This window comes from Canis lupus, chromosome 7, assembly GCF_003254725.2.
Source record: "Canis lupus dingo isolate Sandy chromosome 7, ASM325472v2, whole genome shotgun sequence".
NCBI lineage: Eukaryota > Metazoa > Chordata > Mammalia > Carnivora > Canidae > Canis > Canis lupus.
Genome location: NC_064249.1, coordinates 14,800,552 through 14,814,762, shown reverse-complemented (window position 1 = coordinate 14,814,762; position 14,211 = coordinate 14,800,552). Strand labels below are relative to the sequence as shown.

The 14,211-nt window shown below is 39.7% G+C and overlaps 1 protein-coding gene across 9 annotated transcripts in view; it reads right to left on the bottom strand.

Moving 5' to 3' along the window:
- The window catches only part of CACNA1E (calcium voltage-gated channel subunit alpha1 E), a 388,038-nt gene that overhangs the window by 137,264 nt on the left and 236,563 nt on the right, over positions 1-14,211 (bottom strand). For all 9 annotated transcript variants that reach the window (XM_049112123.1, XM_049112118.1, XM_049112121.1 and 6 more), the window contains exon 8: positions 11,005-11,108. In XM_049112123.1, the coding sequence (XP_048968080.1) occupies positions 11,005-11,108 (104 nt within the window). The remainder of the gene's footprint in view (positions 1-11,004; positions 11,109-14,211) is intronic.

Here is a 14,211-nt window from a genome sequence, read left to right as displayed (position 1 = left end):
ATGTGAAAAAAAAATGTTCAGTGTAAAACAATTACTTGTCTTGAAGATGTAGGCAAGGGCCATCACTCTGTAGAGTAAACAGCCTCTCTGGGGCTTCCGCCTGGATTTCTAGGGCCAGTGATTTTGCTCCTTACATTTAAGATACCAGAGTCATCTTTAGTCTCTGCAACATTATTCCCCAGGAGGTCACAGGGAGCCTGGCATCCTCTAAGAGGGGCCTGGTGTTACGGGGTTTCCCTTCAATTCAGCAGTTATTTTACTCAACCCAGGAACAACGCACTAAGATGTTAGGAGAGATCCAATTACATGGAAATCCATCTCTAGCATAAGAAACAAAACCTAGCAAGTGACAGGGACATTTGTAGCTCTGAAATACTCCCCTTACTAACTGTGCAGCCTTAGGCAAGACTCAAAGTCTCTCAACCTCCATTTCCTCATTTATAAACTGGAGTTATCAACAGTACCTAACTCATGAGGCTGTTATCAAAATTAATTGAAATAACGTATATAAAGTATTTGGCATAGTATCAGGCAGATGATGAGCTTTCAGTAAATGTTAGCTCTTCAGTATTATTAAATTCTATATCAAAACTGTCTGTTATTATGAGTAATAGGCTCTATAATGGATAGGCACATAGTGTTATGAGAGTATATGAGAGAAAGATTTTAATTCTCATTGAAGAACAGGAGGAGGCATATGGATCTGGAAAGATCTCATGAAAGAGATCAAGGTTGAAACAGATTGTGAGGACAAGAATTCAACAAAGAAAGAAATAGGCCAGGGTCCTATTCTAGACCACAGGAGCAGAGGGCAGAAAGTCTAGGGCATTTCCAAGAAACTGTAAAAGGAAGAGTGTCTAAGGTGAAGGCCACACATGGGGCACAAGAATGTGGTCCACTAGTTTGTTACTACTCTTCCCTGCAGGGTGCCATAGTTGGTCAGCCCTACTGGTGGTATCCAAAACCATCTCAGCTCATGCTAATTGACTCAGTGGGGTTACTTGGTAGGTAAGAAGAATGACTCTTTCCCAGCTCCACTTACTGAGGTATAGACCAGGTTCTGGAGAGAAGAAATCTGCTACTAATAGCTAACATTGATTAAGTATTAACTTTCTTCCAGGTTCTAAACACTTAATATATGTGATCTGATTTAGTTTTCTCAGCAATCCCACATGGTGGATACTGTATCCTTGTTTGCAATTGGGTAATTAAGGGTATGGAAATGTGCAGTGACTTGTCTAAGGTCATAAGATGATAGAGATGGGATTCAAACCCAGATATACTGTATAGTTGTATTTTACTGCCATGATATACCTACTGTGCAGAGGAATGGTAATCTGGATAGGGAGCCAGAGAACCTAGGTTCCAGTCAAGATCTGCCACTAAATAGCTACCTATAACTTGGGCAAGTTGCTTCACTTTCTATTCTGGTTCCCTCAACTGTAACACAGAGGCCAGACATAAGCTTCTATAATGACACAGACATAGCTTCACTTATAGTCCCTTCTACCTCAAGCAATTTTTATCACACTCTAAGATACAACTCTGACAACTGATACACAAAACAGTGGCTTGGGGAAATTCAGATGCTTCCAAAAAGCTCTCATAGCTTTGTACGTGACTTTCATGATCACACGATTCATCCAGGACTGTCATCCTAGTAATGGAGGGACCATAAATACTATTCTAGTCAATACTGGCATTGAACATGAAATCTCTGTTTGAAGGACCAGAAAGTTCTACATGTCTTGCCAGCCACCAAGGGTCCTTTCATTTCCCTCAAGATTTGCTGTGCTGGATGCTGGGTAATTTCCTTCCAAAAAGTACGTTTACTATATGCAGGATGTGTTTAATAGCACAGGTGTTGGGCCTGGCATACCATGGCATACCATATCCCAAATTCTGAACCTGCTATTTAACCACTTTGTGAGAGGCAAATTACAAATGTCCCTGTCAGTTGCCCTATTCATAAAAGAAAATAGTAATATCTCATAGGGTCATTAATGAGGATTAAATGGAACAATGTATGTCATGGCAGTGGCACAATCTTCAATGTATAGGACAATCTCAATAAATTATAGCCTAAAAAATCAACCTGAAACAAATCGTATGCTACTGCTGTAAAATAGCCAACAGATGTAAGGTGTGTTATGTTTTCTCAAACTCAACAGATCCAGAACCCAAACTCTTCTCCTCAAAAACTTTGTCCTGTGCTCTCCACTAGCCATGGAGTAGCTTAATTCAGAAATCTAGAAGTAGTCCAAGAAACTTCCCTCTTATTTCTATCCCTAGTCCACACTCAGACACACCCACACAGTAACCAAGTCTAACCAGCACCTCTTGGATCTGGCCCATCCTGTCTGCTACCACGCCACTGTACTCCTTTGGGGAGTACAGTTCACTGCTTCTCTGTTTCACTCCTCAAGTATCTCCCTGCCTCCAGGCTTGTTCCTGCAGGATGATCATCCTCAATTAAAAACTGGTCATTTTCCCTGCTTAACACCTGATAGCTTAACAAATCTATAATTTCCTTATTTATCTTTGTAACCTCAGTCTAGCAAAGTATCTTATGCATAGCAAATACTCAATAAACATTTGCTGAGTTGCACTAAATTATCAAACTCACTCAGCAAATGAGTCTGGTGGCAAAACAGACAGACAGCTGTCACTTTGCTTGTCAGGTGAGCCACTCCACTCATATAAGAGATGCAACCAGAAGAATTCCTCCTCTAATATGGAAAGGTCACCATTCCCCCTTAGTCCTTAGGACAATAGGATCTGGACGGGGTTCTTAGCACTTTTCCACCTTGTACGTACCAGGTCACGTTATGTACATGAAGACCAATGTGTGTGAATAAGTGTGTGCATCCACACATGTACAGATTAAAACTTCTGCCAAAGTCTGTATGGACAGAATGATATCTGAGGCTAACCCTTGGCAGCCTTTCTCTAGTTGTGCCACATTGAGTGCTAGTATCCTTGGGTGGAGGCCAATTGGTATATTAAAAAAATACATGGAAGCAAAGGAGCTTTGAAACTATGATATGCTTGATATATATGAGGTTTCCAATTGCTCCCATGTGCATTTGTCAGCAGTCTCTGGCCTGGCTGTCTCTGTCCCAGTCTGGAGACAATGCAATTGCTCCCCTAAGCCTACCTTCCTCTTTCCAGAAGCCCAGGGAGCAATGGATAGAGGCAATGGGCTTGCTCAGGGTCATTTTCTGTTTGTGTGAGTTTTCTGCCCTGTAGCCCTGTGCTTCTGCAGTCCTGGTTTGTTTCCATGGAGACAGGAAGCTCTGCTTCTCTTCAAGCCTAAGCTAATAGTTTTCATCAAATCCCATTTCCTCTGAGACTAGTAAAAATGCTGCAGTGCTTCTATCCATACTTCCTCTTTAAATACACTGAAGCTGACAGCCCTCTTCTCACTGGATCCTGTGCCCCTGAAAGGGGTGCCTCAGCCATTTCCACACTTAGTATCCAGTGGACCATGAGCCCTGGTATAGGCCATCTGCTGTCCCCTCTCGTCCAGGCTCATCTTCTCACTTGCCCAACACAGGGGCTCCTCCTTCCACTGCCTTCTTTCTCTGCTTTCAGAAAGCCTTGGACACATAACATTCAAACTGTCTACAGGGCACAGGAAACATGCCCCCTGGAGACAAAACCTCTAGGGCTTTCCTCTGGCTTTCAAGTGCAACTCCCAACCAAACACTTACTCCAAAGAGAAAGCCAATATCCCCTCCAGAGACATGTGAGAACCAGACCAAGCAAAAGAGAGCATCCTTGGCCCCATTATACACAGAACTAGCTGCTGCTGAACTCTCTGCAGACGCCAGTAAAACTCCATATGTGTTGAGCATCAGAATGTGAAAAAGAAACCGGGACAGAAATATTTCAGTCCCAGCCTGTAAGGCCCCTATTGTTAACACTCCCTTAAATGTCAGAATTTATTCACACCAGCTGTTCCCAGCTGCTGTTGTCACTTCCTAGGCTTTTCCAGAAGTACTAAGGAGACATATGCCATTCCAGGTCTGTTGCATCTCCCAACCTGAGGAGGCTGTCTTCCCATCAGAGAGAAGCTGATGGACTCAAGGCCAATTCAAGCCAAACATCACAGACTGCTACTCAGATGATAGCCACCTAGACCAAACAGGCAGAGAAAATGAACACCAGTACTATCAAAGGGTCTAAGAGCTAATGGCTGCTCCATGCCAGACCCTGGGCTAGGCCTCTGCCTATTAGAGACAACACTATCCCATTTCACAGAGGAGGAAGTGGGCTCAGAGGAACTGGTCCAAAGATACACTCCTAGTAAGTGGCAAGATAAGGTTCTCATTCATGACTGTCACATGCCAAAAATCATGCTTCCCCAATGTGTCACTCTTTCCCATCTGGAGAAGGATGCAGGAGAAAAGATGTAACTCCAAACCATAGAGAGCCCATCAGAGCAGATACAGTTAGATATAAGAATTTTGCTGGAGGGCAGTGCTCTGTCCTATGTCCAGCTCTGTTAAAATAGATCTTCAACCCATACTGAAGCTTCCTCCGGAACACCAATGATCTGTTAGCATAACATCTACTTTTCTCCTTCTTCAAATAGTAAGAACAGGTCTTGAATCTTCTGAATTAACACATGGACACCCTTTGGAAAGATGTAAGGATAAAGAACATCAAGTAAGATTACATAAGTAAGAGATTATCCCCTCTGTAGAAATACATGAAGAATGAAGTCTGTGGTCAGGCCCCTCTCATAGGGAATCCTTGAGACAAGAGAAAGCATCAGAGTCACATATACAGGCTATATGGAATGAATTACCTGGAGCAGTGCTTGTACATAAAGGATGGCCATAAATGCTCACTGAATGAGTACATATATAAGAAGTCCCATTAGGTCTTAGGACTTTCCACTCGAGATACACAGTATTAAGAATGCCTTCACAATGTCTCCTGCTTTTACTTCATAACCATTTCACAAGTCACCACAGGCTCTCCGTACCACTCACTTGGACTAGGATGGTTGTTTCTTCCTTAATCCTAGTGAATCTGGTCTCTCTATGCCAATCCTTCCCCCACTGATGCTACATGAATGGTCTTACACACTCCTTTCATCCTACACTTTTATGTAAGTGCAGCATTTTTACTTTGAACTTTTATTTCTATTTTTCTCAAAGTGATGCTTATTGAGTTTTAAAGTCAAATATTTTTAAAAAACTTATAATGAAGAGATAGCTGTCCACCTCCTACCTCACCCCTCCCGACCCCTGAATCACGCTCCCCAGAAACCACCACTTGTAATTTTTACCTGTATTTCCTCTAATATCCATTTCTAATTTTCTAGATATTATATTTACACAACTGCTATTTATCTTCCAACTTTAGATACTGCTTAAAGACTGTTTTATTGTGGAACCTAGGATTTTAGCCTTTGACATTCCCTTCCCCTCCCCACATTTATCTTCTTCTCCCATCCTCTCAAGGCAGTTATAGCATTGTAAGGGACCATCTCACAATCCAGTACTCACAATGAAAATCTGATTGATGGCTGGGCTGGAAAACTTACTCTGCTTATGTTCCTTTAGTGGTAACCCTTTCTTATCTTGTGGAATTGCTTAAATGGAGGTGTGTGCATACAAATACATATATGAATATATAAGTTTATATGTAATGCAAACACATATTCATATATATTATATAAATGAATATATATAATCTTCACAGAACCATTAAACTTTTCTGAATACAATATACATCGGAGAATATACTTGTTTCATTCTTTCCTTAAAGCTGTTATTCTTAGAGATCTCTTTCATCCTATTCAAATCAGAACTTTCTGCTCTCTAGGCCTCTGACAGTTGTCATGCTAGCCTCCCCTTTATCATCATACTGGAATCCCTTTTGCTACTCTCCTCTGTTGAATGCCTTGTTTGCATGGTGTCATGTCCCTCTCATTCTTCAATTAATTCCTTATTTTTAGTAACTTGCATTCTCCAGTAACTTCTTCAGAAATAGTATCTTAAAAACTGCTATTCCATTGTCACAAATTACTGCTATTTTGGTGGTACAGAATTCTACCTTGGAAATTTTCTTTTCCTTCAGGAAGTTTTAGGAACTTCTCTGTTCTTTTCTAACTTTCAATATCACTGAAAAACCCAAAGCCACCCTAATTCCTGATTTTTTGTTGATAAAATATATCGCCTTCCCAATAACCAGAAGCTGTTAGAATATTATCTCCACTCAGATGCTCTGAAATTTTGTGATGACTTAGCTTGGTGTGGTCTCTTTTCAAATTTGTTGTATCAAGTGCTCTGTGGGCATTTTCATTATTAATTAAATTCATTTGTTTTCTTTTATCTCTATACCTGCCTCCTATCTCTCTGCCATACAAACTACCATTACGATATACAGGTTTTCCCCCTCTATCTTAAAGTTCATTTTACACCACTTCACTTTCATGAAAAACCCACATTAGTATCTATTTTTGATAACTGGAAAAAATCCAAAGAGCATTTTTGCTTTTACTAAATGGTAGTTGCTTCTTTGCTTTATATCATATTTGTTTACAGAAGGTCTCATAAGAATCCTCTACTTTCAATTCAACACCAAAAACATGCAGCCCCCCCAAAAAATTTATTTAAAAATGGACAGAGGACCTGAATAGACATTTATTGAAAGACAAGACAGACATATGAAAAGATGTTCAACATCAGTAAAAACAGAAATGAAAATCAAAAACACAATGAGATATCATATCACACTAGTAAGAATGGCTAGTAGCAAAAGGATAAGAAATATGTGTTGCCAAGGATGTAGAGAAAAGGAAACCTTCAGGCAGTATTGGTGGGAATGTAAGTTTTACCAACCACTGTGGAAACCTGTATGGAGGGTCCTCAAAATATTAAAAATAGAAATACCATATGATCTATTGATGCCATTACTAGATACTTATCCACAGAAAACAAAAATACTAATTTTAAAAAACATAAGCAACTCTATGTTTACTACAGAACTATTTGCAATAGCAAAGATATGGAAGCAACTCATGTCCATCCAGAGAGAAATAGATAAAGAAAATGTAGGGGCAGCCTGGCTGGCTCAGCGGTTTAGCACCTGCCTTCAGCCCAGGGTGTGATCCTGGAGTCCCTGGATTGAGTCCCACATCGGGCTCCCTGCATGGAGCCTCCTCCTCCCTCTGCCTGTGTCTCTGCCTCTCTCTCTCTCTCTCTCTCTCTGTTTCTCAAGAATAAATAAATAAAAATCTAAAAAAAAAGTGGTATACACAGATAATGGAATATTACTAGGACATACAAAGAATAAGATCTTGCCATTTGTGACAACATAGATGGACCTAGAGGGTATTATACTAATTGAAGTGAGACAGAGAAAGACAAATATGTGATTTCACTTATATGTGGAATACAAAACAAAATAAATGAACAAACAAACAAAAACCATATTCTTAAATACAGAGCACTGGTGGTTGCCAGAGAGGGCAGGGGAGTAGGGGGATGGGCAAAATAGATAAAAAGATTAAAAGTTCCAAACTTCAAGTTATAAAATAAACATGAAGCCAAATAGTACAGTTTAGGGAATATAATCAATAATATTGTAATAATGCTGTACGGTAACAGATGGTGACTATACTTATCATGGTAAGCACCAGGTAATGTATAGAATTGTCAAATCAATAGACTGTACATATGAAACTGATTTAACATTGCATGTTAATTATATTTCAATAAAAAACAAAGAATTCTTTACTTTCAGATAGCAAGAGAAACTTGTATTCAATGTATAGATTTTATTTGAATGTATTCTTATAAACTATGTATTGTGTGTGCATATATTTTTTATTTATGTAGATGGTATTTATTTCTTGTTTTTACTAAACTCTATGCTTTTAAGATACTCTGTGTTGCCACGTGTACATGGTATTTGTTGCTCCTAACTGCTGCACAGTATGTCATGGTATGCATCCAACAGTTTACCTGTCCACCTTCCCAATTATGGATGCCCAGGTTCTCTCCAACTCCACATCACCAAAAACCAATGCTGGAAAGAATATCCTTGCACATGTTTCAACAGAACTTTTACTCTGGCAATCTGTGTTTATTGATTCTGGAAACATTTTTAGTATTTTTCTTTGTAAATTTCTCCCTCTCTATTTCCCTGTTCTCTTTATGGAACTCATTAGTTGAACGTTGGACCAACTCTTTGATTTTCTTGTTTTTGCTCTACTTTCTAGGCAATTTCATTAATTTTATATTCCAACCATTTACTACCTCATTATTTTCATTACATGTTTACATTTTTTACATTAATTCATGTTATATTAATGTAAATTCTATATTATTTTACATTAATTTTCAAAGCTCTTCTGAATGGTTAAATGTTCTTTTTTTTTACACAGCAATGTTATTTTGTGGATAAAATTATTTCTCTTCGATCTCTGCTGGCATCAATTATGTTTTTTAAGAGTTATCTTGTGCTCCCTGCATCATTCATATTCTCTCAAATTTCTTTTTTCTGTATATCACTTTTTTGTCTTTTGTTTTAGACATTTTCTTCAAATGCTGATAATCCCTAGTTGTGCATTAATATTTAAGAGCAAGACTCAAAAGAATTATTGGGAACTCTTGTGTTTATGGTAGAGCTTGCAGAATGATGAGTGTAGTGGGTTGAATGCCCCTGCAAAAAAAAAAAAAAAAATGTCCACATTCTAATTCCTGGTTCCTATGAATGTTACCTTATTTGGAAAAAGAGTCCTTGTCATTGCAATTAAGGGTCTTGAGAAGAAGAAGTCATCCTGGCATATACAAGTGACCCTAAATCCAAGAACAAATATCCCAGGGAGAATTTTAGACAAAAAAAGAAAGAGGTAATGTGACCACAGAGGCAGAGACCAGGGTAACACAGCCACTAGCCAACAAATCCAGTGACTGGAAGAGGAAAGAAATAAATTCTTCCCTCAAGTCCTTGGAGGGAGTAATGCCCTGTCAGATTTTGGGCCTCTAGCCTCCAGAACTGTGAGAGATTTAATTTCTTTCACAGTGTGAAGCCACCTAGTTGCATTAATTTGTTGCAGCAGCCATAGGAAATTAACAGGAGCCTCACTGAGGGTGATGGGTGGGACCCATTTCTCTGACCATCTTCAGATATCAGTATACGTAAAATTCTTCTCTTAAGATGGACAGTTTCCCCACAGAGTAATTCTAACCCTTACCAGATTGATCCACTTCTGGGAATCAAGAGGAGATGTGGCTACATGTACAGTTTGTGAACTTTCACTGCAACATATCAACCCTACTCTCAAAAGCACCTGATGTTACCATTGCAAGTTTCTGATTCAGCCTCTACTGAGGAAGTCTTCTGACTTTGGCTGGAGTGAGGGGCTGGGTGGGGCAGATACCTGTCAGAAGAGTTTGGGGGTAGAGATCTAGGGTGTCGGGCAGAGGGCATCTAAGTGTTCCTTACAAGGACTTCTGACAATCCTCTTGTTTTTAGCGCCACCCATACCTCATCTCTCAGACGTACCTGTGGCCTTGAATTCCCAAGCCTTTCCAGGACTGTGGAAGGTCCTGAAGGACAATCATCTCGCCTTTTTATTGTCACTCCTCACCAAAGGCAATTAAATCTCAACTTTCGCACAATTAGATCAGCTACCATTTACTCTCTGCCTTCAAAACTTTGGTTGACATCTCTCATCTGTTATCATTTCCTCTCCTGTTCTGTCATTGTGCCCTTCTGAAAATTTATTTACTCTGTTAGTAGAGTTTCAAGACATGATGAACTTGGTTCAATCTGCTAAGTTGAAACAGAAGCACTACCATCTAATTTGCACTTGAAGAACTTATGCTACTCAAAGAAGAAATTAGGTTCTGTTTTGCTTAGAAAAATTTAAGATTATCTAAAGTGGACCCCTGCTGTAGCCCTATTCTATACTTTTCTTTTCCCAAAGTAAAATTTTTGCTCTAGATAGGTTAGGTTGCACAACAATCTTTTCTCATTGCAAGATTAATCCCATTTCTTCAATTTTGCTTATGGTGTGGTGCTCTCCTTCCTGGAATGCTCATTCACATATATTTTATCTTATTACATATTATACATACACCCAAGCAAAACTTCAATCCTTCATGAAGTGATTCCTGATAACTTCAGACTATATAGATGATCTATATCTTATATTAGTCAGTAAGACTCCCACTCCCTGTGTCAAGTGTTTGTGTTATCTTGTCTATAAAACACAATTTTCTTTTTTTAAAATATTTTATTTATTTATTTATTTGAGAGAGAGAGAGAGAGAGAGAGAGAGAGAGAGAGAGAGAGAGAGAAGAGTGGGTGGGGAGGGAGAGGGAGAGAGAATCCCAAGCAGACTCCATGCTGAGCATGGAGCCCAATGCGGGGCTTGATTTCATGACCCTGAGATCATGACCTGACCTGAAATCAAGAGTCAGACACTTAACCAATTGGGCCACCCAGGTGCCCCCCAAAATATAATTTTCTGAAGTACAGGGACCATGCCTTAGACTTTGTATGCTCTCTGCAATGGTTACCATGGCACAGGACACAGAGTACTTGCTGCCTGATGTACACTAATCCAAGCTACAAATATGGGATTGGATATTCAATACATGATAGAATAATCATCTTTGAGGGTAAAGACTACATTTTATTTAACTTTATATTCTTACAACCAGCACAGTGTTTGACAAAGACAGGCTATGATTGTTAAATGACTGAATGAGAGGATGTATGGATAAATGAACTCTCACTATATATCATGTTCAATGCTCTACATGGTTGAAATATTTTTTCACTCCTACAAAAAATAAACATGATTAGAACAATATTCACTACTGCATACACAGCATCTCAAATAGGACTTGGCATACTGGGGCTGTGCAATAGATGCCTCCTAAATGAATATTAAATGAATGAATTGGTGGGTAGTCAGGAGCATGAGTTTACAGTTGGAAAGAAGTTCAGAGGACAGAGGAACATCTGGCTTACCCGGAAAGCACTCCCAGAACTAGGTTGAGAACAAAGAAGGATCCAATGATGATGAGGGGGATGAAGTACAGCCAGTTCCAGGTGGCTCCTAAGGCATCATTGGTCTGAAAAACAGAAAAATGGTTCCTTAATATTTTACCAAAACCATCTGCCAGAAGAAGGCCTCCAACCCTGAAACCTCACATATAGGGTGAAATAACAACACAGGGCAATACAATTAAACACTGCCTACTTCATTCTCAATTTAGTGTTACTGTGGATTAACTCATATTCCACATGTACATAGTAAAGAACACTGCATGAGCCTCACACAACATCCTTAGTAGGAATAGTCTAACACCCTCACCTAACAGCTGAGATAATGGAGTCTAGAGAGGTCAAGTACTCTTCCAAGATCATGCAAACAATTACTGGTTTTATAGTGTTTGGCGATGTCAGTTTCAAGCTTCTGCAGTCGAAATTGGACAAATTTTCAAAAAGTCAGAGGCAATCTGTGTCCATCACTCTATTCCATAGATGCTGACAAAAACCTTGACAGGAAAACAAAACAAAACAAAACAAAAAAACCTTGACAGGACTGCTGGGGAGACATTAGCATTGTCCACATTTTGCTCAGCCCTTGATCCTTGGCTCTGGCTTTCTTTCTTCCATTATAGTCCAATAGTATAGAGCTGGCTCAGATTTGGCCCCAGCAAGGCTCTGGACAGAACAAGGAATAAATCTAAAGAGTGATCCTTTTTACTCTCTCTAATGCTAACACACAATGAAGTGAAAAGTGCTTGGAAATCCATATTCTGGATTCTTATACTACAAGTGAGATGCAAGGCCCTTAAATGGTGGGGGGTTGGGGCAGATTACACCACTTGGCTTAGCAAAAGCAGCAACTCTTAGCAGGATGTCTAATTAGGACGTAGAAACAGTTTGGGAGCATTTTGAAAAGTCTTCTCTAACATTTGAGCCTCTCAACTAAACTTCACCTTGACTCTCTCTCCCAATAGTCAACCCCAAATCTTTCTAAATAGTCTCCTTGAACTGCATTTTGTACATGCAGGGCTTTGAAATCTCCTCATCCCCACACTGGCCCCTCACACGCAAACTTTAATTCTCATTTGAAACAGTTAAGAGGTAAAAAAAAAAAAAGAAAAGAAACAGTTAAGAGGTATTTTATTTTCAATTCACTGGAGAAACAAGGCCATCAAACCCAAATGCCATGCCTAAAATTCACGGGCTAAATCAGTAACATTAAGATCTAAACTCAGAATTTCTATGGCAAAGTGCTTCTCTGTCCCTGTGATTTACCTTTTTTTCCCTCTCATTACTAAACTTTGCAAACATATTTTGATTCATTGTCCTTATGCTTCCTGTGGACTTCTAGGACATTCTATCTTTTCTCTCAAAATTATTTAATTTTCTTTCTGCCTCCTATTCAACTATGTCAGGCCACAGAATACAGCTCCCCACTGATCACAAAAGCTATCACTGCATAGTAGATTCTTCCATTAAAAATAGCTTTTAAGGCAACCTCTTTCACCAAACCTGTGCCTTTTGTTTTGCCCCCACACAGTTCAGAGACAGATGATTGCAAATGAAGCAGAACAGAAGTTAAAAACACCTTCTGAACTGGATGGGACGAATGTGGGGATCTGCCAGTTTCAGCGTGTAAGATCTAACTCTTTCATTCAACCAGGTCTGGTCACAATTAAATGCAAGCAGAGAAGATGCGGACCAGACCTCAGAGAAAACGTCTCTTGATTATCAGAAAGAAGATGCAGAAGAACAGATGTTGGAAGGCCAGCCTCAAGGGATTTTAATGAACTTAGGAAACGATTTTTTTCTGAGACAGTTAAGACATGGTCCTCCCTGTAAGCTTAAGGATGGATTATATGACCCATGTATAAATAGCTCTATCTTTATTCATGATTACAAAGGCAACATTTTGTAAAGACTGGTTAGCTTGGACAGCTCACCAGTGGTGCACCAGACTGACAAGTTTCATCTACTATATGCCTTAGCCAGTGCCCCCTCCCCACCAAGTATTCTTTGGGAGCAAGGACGGAGTCTGGTCCCAGCACCCAGATCAGGGCTCAGCTGCAATACACCTTAGCTGGTGCCAGCGATAGGAATGATGAAATTGTGCCGTGAAGGTATCTTTGGTCCCAGAAGTGACTGAGCTACAGTTTGAGGATGGCTAGAGCAATTTCAGTTGGGGGATGATTTGCCAGAGATGCTGTAGAGTGAAAAGCATTTCCCAAATAGTGTTCTTCTCATTGCTAGTCATCTGTAAGATGTTAATGTGTTCCGTGGAAAATAAGCTTCTGTAACCAAAGAAACTGAGGAAACACAACAGATTAAATTTTCCCCATAGCCTGTGAGAAGACTCATGAAAGAAACATTATTAACTTTAATATCATTTCATATACTTCCTTGATTATGAAACTCCCTGTTTTGAAGCAAATCTATTAACATATGAGGAAATACAGCCTATGAAATGCAGGGATAAAAGGACTCTCCTCATGGGCCTAACGTCTGGAACACACTTCCCAATTCTTCCAGAAAAAAACAATGACAGACAGCATCTTCTTATCCATGTGTTGTGCAAATGCTTTGACTTTGGTTTAACACACCTTAAGGCAAGAACCTTAATTGTCTGTTCATTTCTCTACCTGGTACCTAATGAAGTGATTGGCACACATAATATTTGGCTCAACTAATCAACAGGCCACAATTTGAATAAGAGGATTCCTGTACTTAAAATGTAAACCCCCCACCCCACAATTTTTCATTCTGATATTCCCCTCCAGCTTTGTCTGAATTGTTTTTTTTTTTTTTTAAGAAAAAATGTCATCCAGTATGGTACTAGGCCCTGTTTGATGAGAAAAAGAGGAGGAAGGGGAAGAGAAGAAGAAAGACCGGGAGGACACCAAGGCCAGAGGCACCATGCCCTGCCGGGTGATTACAGATAGCTGATGGCTTAAAGGTTCCTTTGGAGGAGGCAGCTTGACAGCTCTCTCAGATTATTCACAAACCTTTTAATAGACTTGCCACACCCTCTCTACACCTTTCTCCTCTCCCTCCTGGTTCTTCTCCTCCTATCTTTCCCTACCAGGAGGCCTCACCCTTACCTCACAAGCCTGTCAATGGATCAGTGACAAATCCAGTAGGACAAGGGGACATACCTCAGCAGGAAGTGGGCAAAGGGCTTCAAAT